The following is a 23296-nucleotide window of genomic DNA, read 5'->3' as shown; positions in this document are numbered from 1 at the left end:
ACCCCTTCCCCAAAGTCCCTGCCCCAGCTCTGCCCCCTCCATGTCCCATTGGACCCCTTCCCCAAACCCTGCCCTGGCCTTGCCTCTTCCCCGAGTGTGCCGACTCCACCCCTGCCCCACCCCCATTCCAACCCCTTCCCCAAAGTCCCTGCCCCAGCTCTGCCCCCTCCATGTCCCATTGGACCCCTTCCCCAAACCCTGCCCTGGCCTTGCCTCTTCCCCGAGTGTGCCGTGTTCCCCCTCCTCCCTCTCAGCGCCTGCTACCACGAAACAGCTGTTTTGCGGCAGGAAATGCTGGGACCTAGGGGAGAAGCTGCACACTCAGGGGAGGAGGTGAAGTGGAGGCAAGCTGGGGCAGGGCAGGGAGCTGCCAGTGGGTGCAGAGCACCCACCAATTTTTCCCCATGGGTGCTCCAGCCCCAGGGCACCTACGGAGTTGGCACCTATGGTGACAGGCAGTTTACAACAGCTAGGAGACAAGGTGAGTTGGAAAGACAATTGCAAGCAGCAGTAGATCACATTGGGATGCTTGCAGGAAATGAGTGTAGAGAGATAATGAGGCAAAGGTGATGGGTCACATGACTTGTTGAGGAACACCAGGAAGTGTTAGCTGGTGAGTCCTCTGCAGACAGGTGTGCTTAGGTTGACTTGGACAAACAAGTGACTTATGAGTTAATAACCCTGGGTGATTTATAACTCACAGCAGCTCTTGCCTTAGCAAATGCCTCAAGCTCCAGCTCCCAGCTCCTGCCCTCTGTGGCAGAGACCAAGGAGACAGTGCGTGTGAAAGAGAAAGGGGGAGCTAGCGGTCAGTGCAGAGCTCAGGTCAGGAGTCAGGACTCTGCCTCCTGCATGGAACCCTCTGTGTGTGTTTCTACAGGACAATGTCGCCTCCAGACCCATGAGGTTCCCAGGTTATTGCTCTCTCTCTGGGTTCCTTCCTGAGTCTTCTTCTGCTCAGGGCCAGCCTTAGGGGTGGGTGACTGCCCAAGGGTGCTGCGCCATAGTCAGGGGCCTCCGTGCTGTATAGTGTCAGAAACTGCTCCCAGCTTGGGGGGGGGGCACCCAGATTTCTCCCTGCTTCTTCCCGGTGGAGGAACATGAGGGGAGCAGGTGGTGCCACAGATACAGCTCGGCCCCCTCCTCCCCAACGTGCCTCTGTGCCCCGCCAGAGGGCTTGAGGGAGGAGCAATGTCCTGCATCCAGCTCACTTTCCCCACCTGGGCTGTGTTCTCCTGCCCTCCCCTTAAGCAACCCAGGTGGAAAAGTGACCTGGATGCTGGGAGCCCTGTCTCTCTTTGCTCCCCCCTTCCCTGCTCAACCCCTAGGAGCGCAGGAGCAGCGCTGGGAGGCAGGGAAGTGAACAGCAATGCCAGTTGCTCCATGCATCCAGGTCACTTTCCCCATGTAGGCACAGGAGGGGGCAGGAGGAGGTACAGAGCTTAGGGGCACAATAGGGGGCTGGGCTGAAGGGGACACAAGGGGAGTGGGGAGCCTGCAGGGGCCTAGGACAATAGGGTCGTGCTGTGCCCGTGGGCGCCAAAATACAAGTTTGCCCAGAGCATCATTTCCCCTGAGGCTGGCCCTGCTTCTGCCTTGCGGCTGGGCTGACCCAGGCTCTGGAGAGCTGAGCAGAGCCGAGCCGAGCTGGGGTTAGTCAGCCAGGGCTGGATCCGGCAGCGGGGGGGGGCCTGGATTGGTCTCCCCTGGTGTAAGGGGGCGTTGTACCAAAACCCCTGCCCCTCAGCCCGAGCAAACCAGCCCTGCAGCTCGCCGGGGGGCGGGTAACTGCAAACGGGCTGCGGACCAGAGGGGAGATCCCACAGAAACGAAAGTGAAAGCTGGACCCTGCGTGGCTTAATACCCCGGGGCCTGGCCGCGGCGGAATGTCCCAGCTGATCCCCGCTGACCTCAGTGGGAGGTTTGCCTGAGCGAGGACTGGGGAGGAACAGCGGGGGGGGGGGGTGTCAGGATTTAGCTCAGTGAGACCAGAAAGCTCCCAGCTTGTGACATTTGTTATCGCAGTGAATTGCTTCCCTCCCCCCTCCCTTCCTATAGCCCGGTTCCATCCTGCGAGACGAGAAAGGTTCTTGCTCCAGCCGGGATGAGGCGCCAGCCCTGATCAGGGCAGGTGTGCAGGGGGGCACCAAATCCGGTCCCCGTTGGGTCTGATCTCTCCCCGGCTTGCTCCTTACCACCGCTTGGTCTCCTGATGTCTTGCAGCAGCCTCTGGGTCAGCTTCTGCCCATAGAACTTCCCATAGAATGTGACCATCAGGTCCCCGAGCTCGATGGAGTCCGCAGGTCTCAGCCTGCCCCGGGGGATGCGTTCATAGCCCCTCTTCAGGGGAGTTTCTTCCAGTAAACTTTTGAAGCTTGGCAACTCCCGCTCCTTCAGGCTGTCCACCCCCCAGGCTGTCCACCCCGCACCTCCCCTCCCCATGCCGCGTCCTCTGGCAGCAGCTGGCCACGCCAAACTGCACTGGAGCAGCAGCGGGAGCAGCAGAGAGAGGGAAGTGGCTGAGCAAGCAGCAGGAAGCGATTTCTCCTAGAGAGCCAGCGGAGAGAACATTTACCACATCCTGCCCCTGGTACTTTCCCATTACGCCTGCGTGCGACCATGCAGGATGTTTGTTTAAGCTTTGCCTTAGCTGGCCCCTTAAGGTCAGGGTGCAATGACTTTGTAGGCAGGAGTTCTCAACCTTTTTCTTTCTGAGCCTCCACCCTCTAACATGCTATAAAAACTCCCCTGCCACAAGAACTATTTTTCCACATATTAAAACTGGGGCTGGCATTAGGGGATAGCAAGCAGGGCAATTGCTTGGGGCCTCACACCATGGGGGGCCCATGAAACTAAATTCCTCAGGCTTCAGCTTCAGCCCTGGATGATTGGGCTTCAGCTTTCTGCCCTGGGCCCCAGTGAGTTTAATGCTGGCCCTGCTTGGCGGAGCCCCTGAAACCTGCTCACAGCCCCCCAGGGGGGCTCAGACCCCTGGCTGAGAACTGATGCACTAAGGGGCCGGGGAGTATCCCGAACTGTGCACCACAGTCCAAAGATGGGCAGTGACACAGTCCAGCGTGGTCTGCCAGTGCAACGACGTTCTCCAGTCAAACTCTTAGTAAAGCTTTAACTCCATGTGACTTGTGTAATCTAAGTAAAAGTTATGTAAATATGATGTTTTGAGCTGATGATGTTGGACAGAATATATAAAAAAAACATTTATTTTTGTAATATATTTATATAAACCAAGCTGCAACATGTCACGTTTAATTCTCACGAGTACAATGGTGCATTTTACAGCAACATACGCATGGAGTCTACCAATTATAACTATAGAAAACAGCAAGCAGTGTTTCAATCTGACACGGAAGATTTATTTTTCAAGAACGAGAAGGATACACTGGTGGAGAAGATAATGAAAGTCCTGGACCATCTACAACTACATAAAAGGAATCATAGACTCATAGAAGATTAGGATTGGAAGAGACCTCAGGAGGTCATCGAGTCCAACCCCCTGTTCAAAACCCCAACTAAACCATCCCAGCCAGGGCTTTGTCAAGCTGGGCCTTAAAAATCCCTAACAATAGAGATTCCACCACCTCCCTAGGTAACCCATTCCAGTGCTTCACCACCCTCCTAGTGAAATACTGTTTCCTAATATCCAACCCAGACCTCCCCCACTGCAACTTGAGACCATTGCTCTTTGTTCTGTCATCTGCCTCCACTGAGAACAGCCGAGTTTCAGCCTCTTTGGAACCCCCCTTCAGGTACTTGAAGGCTGCTATCAAATCCCCCCCTCATGCTTCTCTTCTGCAGACTAAATAACCCCAGTTCCCTCAGCCTCTCCTCATAAGTCATGTGCTCCAGACCCCTGATCATTTTTGTTGCCCTCTGCTGGACTCTCTCCAATTTGTCCACATCCTTTCTGTAGCGGGGGCCAAAAACTGGACACAATACTCCAGATGTGGCCTCATTAGTGCCGAATAGAGGGGAGTAACCACTTCCCTCAATCTGCTGGCAATGCTCCTACTAATACAGCCCAACATGTCAATGAGTAAACAAAAATATATTCTATATATGACACATACTTGAAGTTTGGATTCTCCTTTCCTGGACCGGATGAGTTCCTGTTGCCTCAGTTACAATACAATTGTTCTTTTATATTTTTATTTACAATATTTGATTCTTTTCTAATTCGTAGAGTGTAGGATTGGGTCTTACACCCCCCAAAAATTGAAAACACAATATAGTGTTCAAAGTTAGACAACTATTTTGGTTTAAAATCAACAAATAGTAACGCAGTCTGTGTTTTTTAATAATTTGGTTAACAGGGTTGTGTTGCTTATCGTTCAGTTTTATCCAATATTGTGTGTCCCTGTCTGAATGCCACATTTTGCTCTCAACATATCTTTAACATGCAGTTTTGCTGAAGCAGTGTGGTTTCAAAGATCCTGAAGCATTTCTTTGAGTGCCTGGTGCTAGGGATTTCTGTCATTACAATTGTTTACATTAAAATGAAACAGAAACATGCACATTGTCTATTTCCAGTGTTAGAGTTTATAAGTGTGTAATAATTAAAATGAATTATTTTCCTCAGGAAGCGTAAACAGGCGACTGCAGTGCATGTTGCAGCTGCGCAGACAGGCCTCGGGGAACCCCTGCTCTACACTGCATTTGGAAGCTGCCTCCCAGTCTGAGGGGGGTGGGACAAACTCAAGGTAGCTTTGCTCAAGCTAGTACAGTGGAAATAACAACACAGAGAGGCAGGATAACTCAGTGGTTTGAGCATAGGCCTGCTAAACCCAGGTTTGTGAGCTCTCTCCTTGAGGGGGCCATTTAGGGAACTGGGGTAAAAATTTGCTGGGGGATTGGTCCTGCTTTGAGAAGGGGGTTGGACTAAGTGACCTCCTAAGGTCCCTTCCAACCCTGACATTCTATGCTTAGAAAGCTTGTAATCTACTAAGTGCATTCACTCTATTTGTTTCCTGTCACTGTGTTATTCTGTGTGTGCAACTGTCTCTGTGGGCTTGTGTCTCTGGGTCCATGTGTGTGGTGTGTCCTTGTGTAACTGTCTCTGTGTGATGTGCATAACTCTGTGTGTGTGTGTGCCTCACTCTTACCACCCCTCCTGGCAGCCGCCTCTCTCTGCTGCTGCCCCATCTGCTCTCACTTTCCCAGCCAGATGCCCTTGCCCTCCCAATTCCCATGCCCACGAGTGTTTGAATAACACAGGGCAACAGGAGTGAACCTGAGCCCCCTGCTGTCCCCATAGCGGCCAAACCCCTGACCCCACAAAAGGACCATAAAATTCGGGAACCAGAGCCGGAGCAAAACGGTTAATCTTCTAACTGAGCCCAGCCCAGTGTTGCAGAAAGGAAGAGGGCGGGACTTCAGCTGTATAAGAGGCGGCGGTGGCTAACTTTCTTTTACTTTCCCCTTTAACATGCTGTCCTTCTTCGTCCGGAGAACCAGCCAATGAAGACACAGAGAAATCACTCCATGGCTGATTGAGAACAGAGCTGGTGCGAGTGGCCATGGAGGTCCTGAGGGCCAGGGACAAGAAGGACCTGGGAGACAAACTACTCCAGAGGGCAAGGACAGGTAAGTGGGGAGCGCTCAAGAGGCGAGTGTCTGCTCCCTGAGGGGGATCTTGTCCACAGGTCTTGTAGGGGAACTGCCTGCTTACCAGCCTGCTGAGCAGAGAAATCAGCAATGCTGCTGATTTCCTGGCACAGTGTGAAGGGCAGAATGCTGAAGTTCCTTCCCAAGCAAGACTGCCCCTGGGTGTTGTGGATCCACGGGGGGTTAGACGCTGAGCGCTTCAAAGGGAGTCAGGATCTTCCATTGTACCACCAAGGACCAGTATTTGACAGTTTGCTTCTCCCAGCCCAACCCCCATCTCTTATTCTCCTTTCTCAAATGGGAAATTAAGTCCTTCACAGCCCATGGGGAGTCCTCCTGAGTGGGGAAACAGAGTCACACATTTAAAAAAAAATATTACAACAATTTCCCACATGCGCTACACAGGGAAATTCTGTATCAGAGAGGCACGCACCAGAGAGAGACCTAACATTTGCTGGGACGGGGCAGAGGTGAGAGACACAGGACAGATCTATTCATAGTGCGAAGGAGAGAAAGAGACAAGGGGTGTTGGAAAGGGAGGATGAGGGAGAGGAGAAGGCCTGTGTATGGGGCGAGGTAGATGTGGGGCTACTCACACTTTGAGGGAGGAGTCCGACATCCAAGGAACATTATTTCTTGCTCCACCAATCCAACAAGGAAGCCAACATTCTCCTTCTTATGGGAGAGGGTTTGTTTCTGTCTCCCCCCAACACGCCAATTCCTCACTGCAACATCCACTGCCTCAGCTGTGGGTCACCCCAAACCTTCTCCTGATAACTCCCAAAGCCTGTCCATGTGGGGGAGCGGCTCGCTCGGGGGGAGCCCCTGAGGGGCAGGAGCTGAATCTCTCCTCCTGCTCTCCCTCCCTCTCCCAGTCTGTCCTGCAGCTACAGGCACAGGTGCGGGAACTAGGAGTGTGGGGGCTACTGCAGCAGGCTCTGGTGTTATGTGGGGCTCTGCTCCTGGCCCCACCTAGGGGCCCAGCTGCCAGTCCTGTGCTTGGGGCCCATTTTGACTCCCTTACCCCTGTCTGCATCTCCCCCTTCTGGATCACAGTCCTACTCCCGGCACCGGGGGGTGCAGACAGGGGTAAAATGTTTGGGGACCACCGCTTTACAGTTTTGCTGGCTTACAGCACCCTCCCTCACACTATAAAAATATGTTCCAGCACCACTGGCTAGAAGTGGCACCCAGCAGCGCCCAGCCCAGAGTCACAGGTGGGTTAACATTTGTCCAGCTGCGTCAGGAAGGAGCCATGCACCTCACCCTCTAGCATGTTACATGATTGATGGAGAGCTCTATAATGCTGCGTTAACTGCACTGAGAAGCTGGTTGGCTACGCTGCTCCTTGCTACAGTAGGAAGCTGAGATTGTGCAGTGGAGACCTGGCAAAAGAGTTTCTCCTAGTGACTGGAGGGATCCTGGTGGAGGGGGAGATTGGCAGGAAGGCTGGGATGGAAGGATGGAGGTAGGATTCCGGCAATGGGAGAGACAGGTGGCGTGCGGAGTGCAAGCTGCTGGAGTGAGGAGGTTTCAGGAGGGATCCCAGCAGGGGCAGAGGCTGCTCTGGTCTCTTTCTGAGAGAGCTCCCTGTTGTCTTCCAGCAGGTGCAGCCATCCCCATGCCCAGTGAACACAGGCCAGGCTCGTCCAGGGATGAAGGCTTAGGCCAGTCCTGGGGCCAGACACTAGAGTTGCCAACTTTCTAATTGCACAAAAGCAAACACCCTCGCTGCTTCCCTGAGGCTCCGCCCCTTCTCTGAGGCTCCACCCCCACTCACTCCATCCCCCTCCCATCACTCACTCACTCTCCCCCACCCTCACTTTCACCGTGGACCTGCCGCCGGACACATGGGCTGTGGTGGCCCTGCCTCATCCCCTCCCTGCTCCGCCCCTTCCCCGAGGCCCCCACCATTGCCACATGGACTTTACCAGGACAATACTCACCAGCAAATTATAAATAGGTGCTTTGTACCAAGATTATTACAGTAGAGTGTAGGGTGTGGATACGGGCTGCATTCTGTCATGCACATCTTGAACGTTTCCTTTATAACCATGACAGCAAGAGACCAGCTTTGAAAAAATGGAAGCTGTGATGCGGAAAAACAATTGGGAGGTCAGTCTGCACTTTCACCTCCATTGTACTAGCTCTTTCTCCTGCCATCCTCAGCAGGACACGCCCCACGCGCCGGGAAGCACTGGGTTGATAGCACGATGGGAGCAAAGTTAAAGTGAACATTCTGGTCACCGAGAACATTTCTGTCCCATGGTCTTTGCCAGTGCAAGGGATGTTCCAGTTGGTTGCAAATTCTTCAATCACCTTAGCTTGTGGCTCCCATCGTTTCCAGTGTTTGTTACTGCCGTGTTCAGTGGTAGCACCCTCCTTCGAAATGCACTTGGCAACCTCACCTGTGACTTAACGGTTTTGTCCATTTGCAGAGGAAAAGGTGGTGCCTCCCAGATGCAAGCTGGCCACGCTGACCCCCGAGAAGCCAACGCAGGAGAGACCGTCCCGAGCCGTGCTGGAAAACCCCAGCTTCTCCCCAATTGGACTTATTTTGATCTCTTCTACATTTACATTTATTCCAATCTACTCACTGGTGCTGCTGTGTTGGGCATTCGGGGCCGCAGACAGAACTCTCCACCTCTACCTGATCCCCAAGAACCGTTCAGTAGAAAAGGTAAATAAGACTCGATAGCGATATGCAGGACAGAGAGTCAGAGTCAGCAGCCACAGCAGGCAAGGAGCAATCTCAGTGCAGGGCCGGCGTGTGAAAACTGAGCCCCTTCGTGCAGTGACACTTGAGGGGAATGGATAGCGTCAGAGGGCAGTGGGTGGTGATGAACCTGACACTCTTAGGGCAGGTCGGGTAGAGATGGATCTATTGGGGATTGATTTGTCGCATCTCGTCTAGACGCAGATAAATCGATCCCCAAACGCACTCCCCATCTACTCCGGAACTCCAGCTCGCCAGAGGCGGAAGCGGAGTCGATGGGGGAGCGGCAGTGGTCGACTCGCCGCCGTCCTCATGGCCACGTAAGTCGACCTAAGATACGCTGACTTCAGCTACGCTATTCGCGTAGCTGAAGTCGGCGTACCTTAGGTCGCCTCCCCCCTCCTTAGTGGAGTCGAGGGCTAAGGGAGCCCGAAGGAAATATATAAGCTGCATCAACTTTCCCTTCCTGCCCCAACCTCAGAGTGTAAGAACCCTTCTCTGTACCTAGGGAAGAGAGCATTGCAGAAACGAGTTTGAGATTTTTTCACCCTGAAACGGAATTGCTTGTGCCACTCAAAATGCAGGAAGGCGGGACAGCTCTAGCTTTCTACTCTTGCTTCTTTTCATCCTGATATAGTTGTTAAGCCCCAGAGCCCCTTTTGGAAAAAAAAACCTTCAAATTCCCCCCTTTTCATCCTTTGATCAATTAACATAACCTCCCCTTCTGCTCCTCTTAGGGTTCTTCATCCTCCCCAGGCCTGGGGGGCCTGCAGTGGCCCTTCCATTGCCCAGGGCTGAGAGCAAGAGCCCCACCAAGCAGGGCTGACAGTCAGAGCCCCGCTTCCCAGGGCTGATAGCTGGACCCCCAGATTCGGCGGGTGGGGGGGAGATTCTGCCTAGAACATTAATTCTGCACAAATTCTGCATTGCACAGTGGCACCGAATTCCAGCAGGAGTAAACTGCGTATGTTTGCATTGCAGAGTTAACCCAAATCTGGGGACTCGGTCAGGTACCTGGGTTTAAAGCACCACTAAATCCAAATGTGAGGTTTCTGTGTGTGGATGGGAAGCAGGTTAGGGCAGCTCCTGGGTAGTAGCCTGGACTAATGCTGCAGTGAAGACACACCTATAAGAATGGAGTTTAGTCTCTAACCCCTCTTCTTGCCTCCTTCACCTCCTTGCAGTGTTTGAAGGACTTTGCTCTCTTTAGGGTTGGAGAGTGTGAAACACCTGCACCACTGCAGATGTAACAGAAACAAGATTAAAAATAGAATCAGATGAAAATAAAAGAAACGGCTTGTGCCATATAACCTGTCTGATGAATACTTTGCAAAGGCCAGACACATAGGCACACTTAGCTTAGTTACAATTACAATTACAAGGAAGAAAGGACGCAAATCCCTCCTCTGACCCTCCTGGCCAGCGTCCCGTCACACAGCAGTGAGACAGAGACACCCCCACCCATCCGCCCATCCAAGCTGCTTGTCAAGCTGCTCGTGTTTTCCAAACCAGTTTTCTCCAGTTACACGTACAAACACAGTAGGGATGGGAAACTTCTCTTGGAGATGGATCACTGAGGATGAGAAGACCCTTTAATGACAATTAATAGCTCTCTTTCAAATGCTTAACCACCTACCACTGATAGCATATTCCAGAGATCCTTGTGTCTGGCTAGACTCAGTTTAACAATTTTCTATTGCCACGAGTTGGAAATTATTGATAGACCTCCAGCCCTTTGTCACAGCAGCTGTGTAATGGGAACTGGGGCTACAGCTGAGTGAATACCAGATGTTTTGTTTCGTTGGCAGCTAAGAAAAAGTTTTTTAAACAATTGTTTCAAGTCAGACTGCAAATGAAAACTTTCACACTTTTCAGTCACTCAGAACTCCCCAATAACCTTGTTTGGGATCAAACCAAAATGCTTCATTTCAACTGAGTGTTTGACAACATTTTTGACTTTTTAAAATTAAAATAAAAGGAAATTTCAGGTTTTATTTTGAAAATGTCAAAACAAAACGTGTCTGGTCCTTAGGACTTGTTTTTCTCTTTTTGTAACAAAAAAAAATTCCGCAACATTTACAGAAATTCACGAAACATTTCAGTGTTGCTGAATCTGTATTTTTCACCGAAAAATGTTGCAGTCGAAATTCACCCCGTTCTAACTGGAATTTGTGGCATTCCCGAAACCTGTTGAATGGAAGCAAGGAGGAAAGAAATAACGTGTGTGTGTGTTTTTTCCACTGGTCCCCCATAAGTGACTGTGCTAGACCTTTCACAGGCAATTGAAGAACATGAGAAGTGCCAGTCAATTTCTGTGGACAAGCCTCCTCACTTTGGAACTTGTCGTGGTGTGCCCGGTGTACCAGATGCCGTGATAAATCCATCGGTAAGTGAGATTATTTACAGAGCATGGATGTAGTGTGATCCTTGAGAGAAGCCCCATTAAGTTTAAGTCCGTGGGCTGCCTGGTCCTGCAGTAGCTGCCATTTGCAAATGGCCTTCAAGGGTAACCACAAGTTGAGCATCTGCAGGAGGCCAGTCTGGGGGTGACTCAGGGGTGAGATCCTGAATGTTAGAGGGAAGGTTGCCAAAAACAAATAAAAAATGCTGCTAGAGCATTGCTGTGAATCTGTTAGGCAGCTGCTGTACGCTGACCCAGAGGTGGCTGCATTTCTGGGGTGGGTGAAGTGATCCCTGCCCTTAACTGGCATTATGCAGTAGTTGCATTTGAGCCTCCTTCCCGGCATCGCTGTTTCTCCCTCCATCCTGCCAGTCACTCCTTCCACCAGCCTTTCTGCCTGTTCTCCCCATTCTCACATCCCACTTCCAGCTGCACTTTTGCCGTCTTCTCCTTGTACCTGGTGACAGATTCCCCAACACTCACTCTTCACTTCATCCCCTTGTCCCCACCCACCAGTCCCTCATGATCCAGATGCTCCAACCTAGTCCCTGTGCTCACGCTTCCTCCTTGCCCCTCCTTTTCCCCAGCTCTCTCTGGAACGCCTGCTCCTTCTCCAAAAATATCACCCCCATTTGCAGCCTCTTCATCGTCCACTGCCTCCATCTCCCAGCATCCCAGGAACCTGGATCCTGCTGACTGACACCAGCTGTGTGGCTGGGCTCTCGTTCGCAAACACTGCACCCTGCATCACCCCCAACAGTCCATGGCAGGGGTGTTAGACTCCTCCCATGTCCCATCACTCCAGCCCACAATCTGCGGGTATTTTGGATTTCTCCCTCTCCCTCGCCTCACGCACTTGCACTATTTATAAATCTTGCTGCTTCCTCCTCAGTCTTAAACAGTTTTGTCTCTAACGCGTCATCTCGCCTTTGTATTAGGATTTGAAATTTACCTACGTAGGGTCTGAGAGCCAGCAGCCCTGCGCCAGGGACATGGAAAAGGGAATGCAGCTCAGCTTGACAAAGCAAAAATACTTCACAGGCAAAAGAGAAAGTAAACCTCTCCGGACTGCCTCTCTGAGAGCAGGTAAGCTCAACGGTGGTGTGGAAAATCGACCATATGATTGATTTTGGATCAGATCAGCCTGAGGCACCTTTATTGATTAATCAAACATGCATGCATGGGGGAGTCAGCCAAGGCGGCCGAACCCCCCATCCCAGACAAAAACAAAAGCTTTAATAGGATAAAATCACAAAAGTACATATACTTCCCTAAATTTTAACATCCATAAAGCAAAGCAAATTTTACTGTTTTTCTTAGTTTTTCCCTTTGCGGTTTCTTGCTCTGTGTCTGGGCAGCTATCAATCACAAGCTGTTATAAACAGTTCTGATTTTAGAGTTTCTTTCTGCCCTTTTTCTATCCAACCCTGCCCTTTCCTGCCTCCAGGCCATACATACAGTTTACTGGACCAAACTTCAGGCTTGGACCTTTTTCCCCCCACAATGGGATGCTGCTTTATTCTGTGGTTTAAGCATTCTGACTCCTCAGTGCTCCTGGTTAATAGCCGTGCTGTGTGATGCGTGCACTCACTAACGGTCACATGTTTGCTGCGGACAATAATGTAACACAGCTGAGCGTACCCCCTGTGGTGTGGGAAGCTTTCTATAAAGGTATTTCCTGAATTCAGAGGTTAAAGTTTAGCCAGTTTCTGGATGGGCAGGAGAGAGCGCTGGAAAACCTTAATCCTGCCTTAACATTTGCACTAAACTGGAGTGAGTGTAAAAAAAAAAAAAGTACAAATTTCAGTGTCTTGATAATGTGGAGGGGGCAGGTTACCCACCTCTCTGTTCTCAAGAGTGTATAAGGCATTTCTCGCTTGGTCACTCAGATTTTGGCTATGAACAATTGGACCAGCCCCAGTAGAGACAGACACACGTGATGTGGGAATTGGAGACTGAGGCTTTTCCTTCAGTCCACAATAATGACTGTAAGAGAGGTCCTGCTTGAACCAGGCTTTGCTTCAGCAACGCTTCCAGGGAGCGAGAGTCAATGGGTGGATATTTTGGTCTTATTGGAGCAAAGTGAATGAAGGGGGGAATAATCCACATGCCCATTTGCATTTCAAATGTGTTATCGATCCAACCATGTTTGTGGCTCTTTCCTGCTCCAATGACCCTGTCCCTTCCCACCTGCTTACCTCAACTGTCCCTATACTAAACTCCCTCCATCGTCCCTTTTCTCAATCTCTCACTGGCCTCTGGCTCCTTCCCCTCACAATACAAGCTTGTGTAAGCAGAGTCAGGATGAGCTGTACCCTGACATCTGGTGGTGAAGTATGGGAAGTGTGGAAAGAATGTCTGGAATGCAAAATCTGGGACAACCGCAATCTCCCTTGCCCATGCTCAATGCGGCTGACTGGCAGGAAGCCCAGCTGCAAGATATTGACATTCGTGATACGCTACTTGCCAAAAGGGAGGGGCAAGGCCCAGTTGCGGTTGTCCCACCTACCCCAGAGGGCAAACTACTATTGAGAGAATGGACCAAACTAAAACTGATTCAGGGAGTGCTACACCGCACAACCACAGACCCTCTACAAAAGCAACGGAATCAGCTAGTGCTGCCGAAAGAGTACAGAGCCCTGGCCATGAGGGCCCTGCATGATGACTTTGGACATTTAGGGATGGAGAGGACCCTGGAACTTATCCGCAGTAGATTCTATTGGCCACGGATGGCTGAAGATGTTCGCAGGAAATGTGAGACCTGCGCGCGATGTATTCAAAGGAAAACTCTGCCCACGAGGGCTGCATATCTGAAGAACATCACCAGCAACAAACCTCTGGAGCTGGTTTGCATTGATTTCTTGTCTTTAGAAGTGGACAAGAGGAATATTGGGAACATCCTAGTAGTGACTGACCATTATACGCGATATGCGCAGGCATATCCCACACGTGATCAAAGGGCCACCACTGTCGCTCGAGTATTGTGGGAAAAATATTTCTCAGTTTATGGATTCCCAGCCCGGATACACTCAGATCAGGGACGAGACTTTGAGAGTCACCTTCTGAAGGAGGTGCTGAGGATAGCAGGTATTAAAAAGTCGAGGACAACGCCTTACCACCCGCAAGGTGACCCTCAGCCAGAGAGGTTCAACCGAACCCTATTAGATATGTTAGGGACTTTGCGGCCAGAGCAGAAGGCAACCTGGAGCCAACATGTTGCATTTCTGGTGCACGCCTACAACGCCACAAAGAACGATGCTACGGGAGTCACCCCATATCTCTTGATGTTTGGGCGAGAACCAAGACTACCCATAGATCTGTGCTTTGGAGTATCAGAGGATGGCGATAGCTATGAAACCCATCAGCAATATGTATCCCAACTACGAGAAAAGCTGCGGGATGCTTATCACTTAGCTACGTCTGCAGCTCGGAAGAACGCAGACCGCAACAAACAGCGATATGATGCTAGGGTGCGCCTGCAAGAGCTCCAGCCAGGGGACAGAGTCCTGCTGCGAAATTTGGGTGTTGCTGGGAAACACAAGATAGCTGACAGATGGAAGGCAATACCTTACTTGGTAATGGAAAAGCTAGGAGACCTGCCGGTCTACAAGATCAAACCTGAAGAGGGTCCAGGGCAGACCAAAACCGTGCATAGAAACCTTTTGCTCCCTGTGGGGGAATTGGTAGGCAGCCCTTATGAGATGGGTCACAAGAGGGCAACTGGGCAGAACGAAGGTGCTGTACCAAAGCCGCCTTCCAACGTGGACAGCCAGCCTCCTGCAACTAACCTACCCCTACTCAGCACATCTGACAGTGAGTCTGAGGAGGAAGACACAACCATGGTGTATCCTGGGATGAAGACAAGATTCCAGTCTCAATCAGCTGAATCAAAAGAGAGCACCTCCTCTTCTGCCCTAAACCCTATGGCAGAAGTATTTAGGCCCATTCCTGACACTCCTGAGCCACTGGTGGGACCCCCGTGTGATGACATACACAGGTTATTGGACAGTGGTGACACACAGATGGAAGATGACCTGAGCACCTTCGACCCTCCACTGTTAGAACTAGAAATGCAGGGGCCTATGCCAGTATCCGAGGGGAACTCACAGGAAACCTCCCCATCCATCCCTCAAGAGGATGTCCCCCTTACCCCAGTAACAGAGATTCTCAATAGGCGAGACAGGGTAATAAGACCAGTGAAACGGTTAACTTATGATGCACCTGGGGTGATTAGTGAGGAGCCAATACATTTAGCACACAGGTTTGTGAAAGCTAAAGTGGGCTATCTGAGGCCCTTTGGAGGGGACCAGTGAGTTGGTATAGTAGGGAATGTGATTTGTCGGGACGACAAATTCTCGGCTGGGGGGAAGATGTAAGCAGAGTCAGGATGAGCTGTACCCTGACATCTGGTGGTGAAGTATGGGAAGTGTGGAAAGAATGTCTGGAATGCAAAATCTCAAATATTTGCATAGGCACGCCTAACCCATCCCAGACTGCCGAGCTGTGGGTGCTTTGTGACAGAAATGACTCAACCTCAGTTGGGTGGTACTTGCTAGACAAGGGACATGGGTTCCAAAACCCTGTGAAGGGAGAGAGGTTGGGGACAGGTATTTGTGCCTGGTGGTGCAGGCTCCTTGTGGAGCTAGAAGCATCAGTTGCACCTCCTCCTCTCTCCACTGTGGAATGTCAGAGTTGATTTTTATTCCCTTAAGACTCTAGATACAGGTTGCTGAGCTGAACTCACTTTGGGCTAATGGTGCACTAGCACTGGGCTCCCCTACTATGTGCTGAGATCACTAAGAGCTGAAATCACAAAAGAGCTGAAATTACTGAGCTGGGAGCACTGAGTACTGTGCTAACTAGTGGGGGAGCCTGAAGCTATACTGTGGAACAGAGCAGCTGGCGGAGTGGAGCAGTTTATGGGGATGGCTGGAGCGGACCACAGGACAGCTGGTGGAGTGGAGCGGCTGGCAGAGCGGAGTAGCTGTGGGGCGTGTGGAGCAGCCCACAGAGCGAGCGGAGCCGAGCAGTTTGCTGGGACAACTGGAGCAGCTCACGAGGCAGCTGGTGGAGCGGAGCAGTTTGTGAGGACGGCCGGAGGAGCAGAGTGGAGCGGCCGGTAAGGCGGAGCAGTTCGTGGAGAAGGCGGAAGCAGAACCCACGGAGAGGCAGGGCAGTTGGCCCTGGACCACGTAAGGTGCCCCTTTCACCCAGGCTGGGGGGAGGGACCTCTACAGATAGACTCTTGAATTCTGTGGTGGCATTGCCCAGAGACTTTTGGGTTGTTGGACTTTGGAGTGATTGGACTTAAGACCCTAAGGGGAAAAGGACATTGCCAAATGTACTTGGGGGGGTGTTTATGGTTTGTGTTATAACTCTGTTTGTGGTGTTTCTCCAATGGGATGCCGCATTGTTTCCTTCCTTTATTAAAAAGATTTCGCTACACTCAGACTCCGTGCTTGCGAGAGGGGAAGTATTGCCTCCTAGAGGTGCCCAGGAGGGTGTGGTATGTAAGTGTCCCAGGTCACTGGGTGGGGGCTCGAGCCGGTTATGCCTTGTGTTATTGAAACGGAACCCCTGGATACTGAACCTGGCCCTTGTTGCTGCCAACTCAGAGGGGCAGAAGGGTTACACTTGTAACGCTCTCTCCTATCATCAAACACCAGCCCTCAACCCTGCCTGCCTCTCCAGCTACTGCCCCATGTCACTCCTCGCCTCCATCTCTAAACTCACCAAATGGACTGGCAACAACTAATGGATCAAATTCCTCTTTTCAAGTTCCATCTTGGACCATTATTCTCTGGCTCCTGGTGTTTTCACTCCATTGAAACAGCTCTCATTAGGATCTCTCTTAACCTCTTTCTCTTCAGATCCTGGGGTCTCTCTGCTCCAGCCTCATCCTTCAACCTATCTGCTGTTCCTGAAATTGTCAATTCTCCTTTCCTCCTTGACAGCTTAACCTCATTGGGCTTTTGAGACAGGGTCCTTCCCGAGGGCAGGGGGGATTCATGGAGTTGAGGTAACACCAGGCAGTGGAGATATCAGTGTGGGAGGAGCCGTCAAAGGGATGGGGAAGCAGGAAAAGCCACAAAGCTATAGAGCTGCTCCTCAGCCATTTGTCCACCCATTGAAGAGACTGGCAGAGCTCTGCCTGCTACACTGATTGAGGGGCTGGGCTGTCCCCCAGCATGTGTAGCTACTCGGGTTGGCTCCTTTCCCCAGGAGGTAGGGAATTGGAGAAGAGTAGCCAATCAGATAGGTATTTTGTAGATTTTTGTCCATTAGGGTGAGGAAAACCTGTAGTCTCTGGGAGACCAATAGAGATCTATCTCTGAAGATAATTAACTAGAGGGTCATGTGCCTGATTCAGATCTGATTGGCTAAGAGTGCCCGCTGTGGTGTGAGAGGAGCAGCATAAGCAGACAAGTATTCAGAAAAAGTGAATCAAACATCTAGCTTTTTCGTCTTCCAGGGGACGTGGAACATCCTGCATCAGTGTCTGATACTCCCACCGGTTAGTTCATCCTTCAGGGTGTGGGGAGTTGTCCTATTTGCAGCACAGAGAGTAGAAGGAAAAGACTCATTACTGAGACAGTGACAGAGCTAGAAAGGGAACCTAAGAGTCCGTGTCCTCTCTGGGATTAATCTCTAGAACTACCCCCTTCCCCCCTCAGCCTCCACCTCCTCAGACATAGAAACAAAATGCCAAACTCCCCAGCCCTAGATATCAGAACCTCCCTGATCACGGGTGGATTCTATCCAAAACAGACATGAGGGGAGCGCAGAGGCACTGACGTTTGATCTACAGAAGGGTGAGGATGGGGAAGGGAGGGTACCCAGGCCTGGGTGGGGGCATGGCTGGACTGTATAGTTTGTTTCTCTTGTTATAGGCACAAGCACAGGGAAAACAACAAGAGATCTCCTGGTAAACGCCTTGGATGACTTGAGAGAGAGCGAGCTGAAGAACTTCAAGCACAAACTGACTGACATTGATCTGAAGGAGGGATACGACCACATCCCTAAAGGGAAACTGGAGAATGCAAAGTCTCTAGAGATCACTGACCTCTTGATTGGACACTACACAATGGATTATGCACTGGAGGTGACCACGATAGTGCTGGAAGCCATCAACCGGAAAGACCTGGCAAGGAGATTGAGAGGTGTAACAAGGACTGGTGAGGAATCAGCCTGGGGCTGGCTGTGCCTTCCTGTATCTCAAAGTCTTACCCACAAATATCCATATTCAACACTGTTATACAGTTATGTTCAATTTTGTACAACGCATGTGTCAAGGCGGAATCCCCACTCTGTCACTTTGAGTACAGAAGATGAGAGCCCGCAAAGATTTCAAAAATTAATACTGGCCACCCCAGGCTTATATTACACTCCTGAGGTTACAGCTTTTCTCTGACCTTGGCTTGGTAAATGCTGCCACCACCCAAATGCAAAAAACCCCTTGGACCGAGGGAGGAGTAATTCTTCCTTGTGGGGCACCTTCAAGCTCCTTCATCCCCCTCCGGGGAAGAGCTGAGAAAGGAAATTAGCTGTTGTTACCAGCTAATCAAACAACATATGCACAAACCTCTCAGGACACCAACAATTCAATCCTCTTCTTAAAAAGGGTAAATTTTATTAAAAACAAAAAGGAAAAAAATACATCTGGAACTTAGGCTTTTGCTAGATTTTAAAAGAGCAATTCCAGCATCCAAAATAGCTTTCTTGGGGGTTCAGCTTAAAGGTTACAAGCAAACAAAAGCATCTGGGGTTAGCACAGAGGAGTCCACAGCCTTAAAAAATAAACAGAAATAAACCTAATCGTATCTTCTTAAACATTCCTAATTTACTTACATGTTTGGGTTGTTAAAAGTAGCTCTAGATATGATCTGATGGTTTTCATATCTGGTTCAAACTGTACACAGCATCCCTGCTGCCCGTCTTTTCAGCTCAGAGAGAACAACAGACAAAGGGAAAGTTTCTTTCCCAATTTTAAAAAGTTCTACCTTCCCATTGGCTCTTTTGACCAGGTGCCCACTTTTTTTCCCCTTTACCTGGGTTTTTTTTTTTTAACCCTTTACAGGTAAAGCAAGTAGAGAGCAGCTACCAAGAGGGATTTTACAGCTAGCTGGATGTCCATCAAAGGGAGCTACCCCCCCCCCCACATACTTCATTTATCACAACATGTCTTTCCAGATATCTCCAACATTTATTGCAACATTTAATTCCCCTCCTGGTGACCTCTCTTCCCTCTCTGCACAGGATTTTACCAGCTTCTCCACAGAGAAATGAAATCTGACAGATTATATCTCCTCGTCTTCCCTCTCCCATCCCAAACACCATCTCCTTTCCCCATCATTAACCTTGAAGTTTCCTACCTTCTCTTCATGACAAATTCTCCATCACGTGCTCCAGGGATTCATATCCCTTCCCGCCTTCTTACCTCAACTATCCCTGTACTAGTCCCCTCCATTTCCCTATTTCTTAACCTCTGACTGGCCTCTGGCTCCTTCCCCTCACAATACAAGCTTGTAATGGTCTCTCCTATCATCAAACACCAGCCCTCAACCCTGCCTGCCTCTCCAACTACTGCCCCATCTCCCTCCTCGCCTCAATTTCTAAACTCACCAAATGGACTGGCGACAACTAATGGATCAAATTTCTCTTTTCCAGCTCCATCTTGGACCGTTATTCTCTGGTTCCGATATTTCCACTCCATTGAAACTGCTCTCATTAGGATCTTTCATAGCCCCTTTCTCCTCAGATCTTGGGGTCTCTCTGCTCCAGCCTCATCCTTCAACCTATCTGCTATTCCTGAAATTGTCAATTCTCCTTTCCTCCTTGACAGCTTATCCTCACTGGGGTTTTGAGACAGGGTCCTCTCCTAGGTGGGGAGGATTCAGGGAGTCAGGGTAACACTAGGCAGTGGAGATATCAGTGACAGAGGAGTGGTTAAAGAGATGGGAAAACAGGAGAACCCACAAAGAGGAGGGGCAGCTGCAGAGCTGCTCCCCAGCTGGCTCTGCAAAGAGCTGAAGCATGTTAGTAGCAATCTCAACCCTTTTTCCACACAAGAAAGAGACACCGATTGCGTGGCTGGACTCAACCTTTGTAGCTACTTGGATTGGCTGCTTTCCCCAGGAGGTGGGGAACTTGGGGAAGAGTAGCCAATCACATGGGGAGATGGGGGATTTTTTTCCATAAATGGGTGAGGAAAACCTCTAGTCTCTGGGAAACCCATAGAGATCCATCTCTGAAGATAATTGATTAGAATGTCATATGCCTGGTTCAGATCTGACTGGCTAAGAGTGCCCGCTGTGGTGTGAGAGGAGCAGCATAAGCAGATAATTATTCAGCTAGAAGTTTGATTCACCTTTTCTTTTTCCTGTTCCAGGGGACGTGAAACATCCTGCATCAGGGTCTGATCCTCCCACTGGTTAGTTCATCCTTCAGGGTGTGGGAAGTTGTCCTGTTTGCAGCACAGAAAGTAGAAGGAAAAGACTCATTACTGAGACAGTGACAGAGCTAAAAAGGGAACCTAAGAGTCTGTGTCCTCTCTGGGACTAATCCTTAGAACTACACCTTTCCTCCCTCAGCCCCCACCTGCTCAGATGTAGAAATGAAATCCCAGACTCCCCAGCCCTAGACAGCAGAACCTCCCTGACCACGGGTGGATTCTATCCAAAACAGACATGAGGGGAGCGCAGAGGCACTGACGTTTGATCTACAGAAGGGTGAGGGTGGGGAAGGGAGGGTACCCAGGCCTGGGTGAGGGCCTGGCTGGACTGTATAGTTTGTTTCTCTTGTTATAGGCACAAGCACAGGGAAAACAACAAGAGATCTCCTGGTAAACACCTTGGATAACTTGAGAGAGAGCGAGTTGAAGAACTTCAAGCACAAACTGACTGACATTGATCTGAAGGAGGGATACGACCACATCCCTAAAGGGAAACTGGAGAATGCAAAGTCTCTAGAGATCACTGACCTCTTGATCGGATACTACACAATGGATTATGCGCTGGAGGTGACCATGATAGTGCTGGAAGCCATCAACCGGAAAGACCTGGCAAGGAGATTAAGAAGCGTAACAAGGACTGGTGAGGAATCAGCCTGGGACTGGCTGTGCCTCCCTGTACTTCAAGGTGTTATCCACAAATACCCATATTCACCATCGTTATATAATTATGATAAGTTTTGTACAATGCATGCCTTACAAGATATTTTAAAAGTCTTGGTCTCTTGAACATTAATATCCTGTTGGATTGTATATGTTTTCATGTTATGTGAAGTTTTGCTATGTGTCTGTTACTGAAATATATTGTGAGGTTGGGAACACCTCAACCAGCCTTCCAGGTACAACAGTGGAGAAGCCAGACAGTGGTTAATGATTCATCCACACCTATCAAGGAAAGTGCACCCACGTACTGGCCGGTGGACGAGCATCCGCCAAAATGCCGATTATCGGCGGTATTTCAGTCGCGATGCCTATTGAAGTTGCTGCTTGTCGGTGGAATTTTGGCGGATCATCCGCCGTCATGGTCCTCCATTCTCGTCGTCTGGCACCTGCCAGACAAAAAAGGTTGGGGACCACTGGTCTAGAGGACAAAGACGTTGAACTGGGGAAGGGTGGTTTCAGGCTGGAAAAGAGTCCCAGTCTGTGTATTGAGGATCTGTGACCTGTTTGTACCATTCTTCAGGGTGAGACACTGCTTGATTCAAATCCTATTTAGTTTGTAGAACTCAGAGTGCAAATATATTTTTATTTTTATTTCTTAAGTAACCAACTTTGATCTCTACACTTGCTACTTATAATCACTTAAAATCTACCCTTTTGTAATCAATAAACCTGTTTTATATTTTACCTAAAACAGTGTGTTTTGGCTGAAGTGCTTGGGAAATCTCAGCTCAGTTTACAAAGACTAGTGTGTGTCCTCTTCACAGCAAGGGAGGGGTGGAGTCGGTAATGAACTCACACCAGGCAGGCTTCTGACCAGTGCAAGACAGCCCAGTTCTGGGGTGCATGACTGGGGAACTGGGTGGAATTAGCAGGAGCCTCCCTATTGTTGGTTCATGAGAGGCTAGGAGCTAATTCATGTAACTCAGCTAGGTGTGTCCCTGCCTGTGGATGTCTGTGTCAGTGCAGTGCCTATTAGAGGTTTGTGGCTTGACACAGCAACACAGAGTGAGAGGGACACTCCGGGTTGGGAAAGAGGGCTCAGCGGTCCTGCAGTCCAGGTTGCACCCCAGGAGCAGTCTTGTTTCTATACAGGGAGCTCAGCCTTGTTTCTATACAGGGAGCCCACTGCATTGTCTTCTTAGCAGGGCAGACCCAGAAGCCCATGGAACTCAGTATCCTGTCTCTGACAAGGGCCGGCACCAGTGCTCATTATCCACATAAATGTCTAATCCTTCTTGAATTCTGCTGGGTTCTGGGCCTCACGTGTACCTTGTGGCAGGGAGCCGTCAGGACTTAAAACTAGTATTATTATTTTACACAAAGCCCAATTAGCTTTGATCCATTTTTAAATTTGCTGCCTTTCGGTTCAAGTGTCCCCCTGTTCTTGTATTATAGAAAAGCGTGACTAGAAGTGCCCAGCCCACCTCAGGTTTACAGAATGTCCCAGGAATATTTTCAGTATTATTTTCCGTTCCTTATGCAGCCGACTCTGTTGTTGTATTTTTTAGTATTATACCTCATTATACTTTGCAGGATCAGGTACCAAGGTCAGTGTTTCTCATATATTTACATGGCCATTAGCTGTTTTATTCTATAAAAAATAGCCCGTGTTAATAAATGGTAAAAATGCACTGTTAACATCTAGAACGTCCCAGAATAGCAACGATAAGGAGGAGGGGGGAACTCTAACTCTGCTCCTTGGCGTCTTTGCTCTACAATGCAGGGGGACTTTCAAGCATCCCTTCCAACTGTTGACCTGTCCCCCGTCCCAAACTGCTGCTACATCTCACTGCTCCCAGGGAAAAGGTCTCTGATTTCTGATCCATCCCCCAGTGCTAAACCACTGATCCCGCCCTCCTGCTGGCGATTGTCCATCTGTCCATACGGACCCAACTCTGGCTGCCTCTTGGCCTGTCGCAGTGCAGGCAAGAGCTGCAAGCAAAGAGGCAACCAGGTGACTGTGTTAAGCTGGCAATGTTCCTGGGAGGGTCAGCGTTACAGCTAGCTATCTTGGGCTCTGCAGCATTAACCCTCGCACTGACTATCAGCACAGCTTCTCTTTCATAGCCTCAGACGCCCAGCCGGCCAGGCCATAGACTGTAGTGGAGAACATGATGTCACAGTTTTGGGGTGACTGTACCTTTGACTCCTCCCTCCACGGTCTGATCCAGAAGAGCCCTCTCAGGTTTCTAGCCATCACCTCTCTCTGGGCAAAGTCCAGCCTGCACGTGTTGCTTTTGTCCCCGAGGATGCTGTTTTGCCAGTGACCAACCAGCTCGCTCAAAGCACAGGACATTTATTTAAAGACACAAAGAAAACATATAAAACAACACCAAAAGCTAAACACATATTAAAAGTACCAGAAGTCGCCTATCAGCCCTGAGGA

The 23296-nt window shown here is 50.0% G+C and overlaps 3 protein-coding genes and 1 long non-coding RNA gene across 6 annotated transcripts in view; 2 read left to right on the top strand and 2 right to left on the bottom strand.

The window, feature by feature from the left end:
• LOC116826842 (uncharacterized) overlaps positions 1 to 2612 on the bottom strand; it is a 27802-nt gene extending 25190 nt beyond the window's left edge. Inside the window, exon 1 of one of the 2 annotated variants that reach the window (XM_075065888.1) lies at positions 2196 to 2612. In XM_075065888.1, the coding sequence (XP_074921989.1) occupies positions 2196 to 2442 (247 nt within the window). In that variant the 5' untranslated portion in view covers positions 2443 to 2612. The remainder of the gene's footprint in view (positions 1 to 2195) is intronic. The other variant, XM_032783855.2, reaches the window with a different exon arrangement.
• Positions 1 to 23296, top strand: part of LOC116815086 (uncharacterized) — a 669588-nt gene that overhangs the window by 404090 nt on the left and 242202 nt on the right. The window lies entirely within an intron of this gene.
• LOC116826843 (uncharacterized) lies at positions 5192 to 21937 on the top strand. Of its 2 annotated transcripts, XM_032783857.2 has the most exons (7): positions 5192 to 5601; positions 8061 to 8302; positions 10617 to 10724; positions 11678 to 11825; positions 17630 to 17914; positions 20128 to 20169; positions 20546 to 21937. In XM_032783857.2, exons 1-7 carry the CDS (start codon positions 5535 to 5537, stop codon positions 20974 to 20976), a joined length of 1323 nt encoding a protein of 440 aa, XP_032639748.1. In that variant the 5' UTR covers positions 5192 to 5534; the 3' UTR covers positions 20977 to 21937. The 2 variants fall into 2 exon arrangements, with proteins under 2 accessions (XP_032639748.1, XP_032639749.1); XM_032783858.2 differs by lacking the exon at positions 20128 to 20169.
• Positions 16379 to 23270, bottom strand: LOC116826844 (uncharacterized). Its single transcript, XR_004374155.2, has 5 exons — positions 23051 to 23270; positions 20719 to 20796; positions 20107 to 20202; positions 17803 to 17880; positions 16379 to 17286 (listed from the first exon to the last, which is right to left on the bottom strand). It is a non-coding gene; the product is annotated as an uncharacterized LOC116826844 (long non-coding RNA).

Source organism: Chelonoidis abingdonii, chromosome 4, assembly GCF_003597395.2.
Source record: "Chelonoidis abingdonii isolate Lonesome George chromosome 4, CheloAbing_2.0, whole genome shotgun sequence".
Taxonomy (NCBI): Eukaryota; Metazoa; Chordata; order Testudines; family Testudinidae; genus Chelonoidis; species Chelonoidis abingdonii.
The sequence above is the reverse complement of the archived record's forward strand: the minus strand, read 5'-3'. Positions and strand labels throughout refer to the sequence as shown.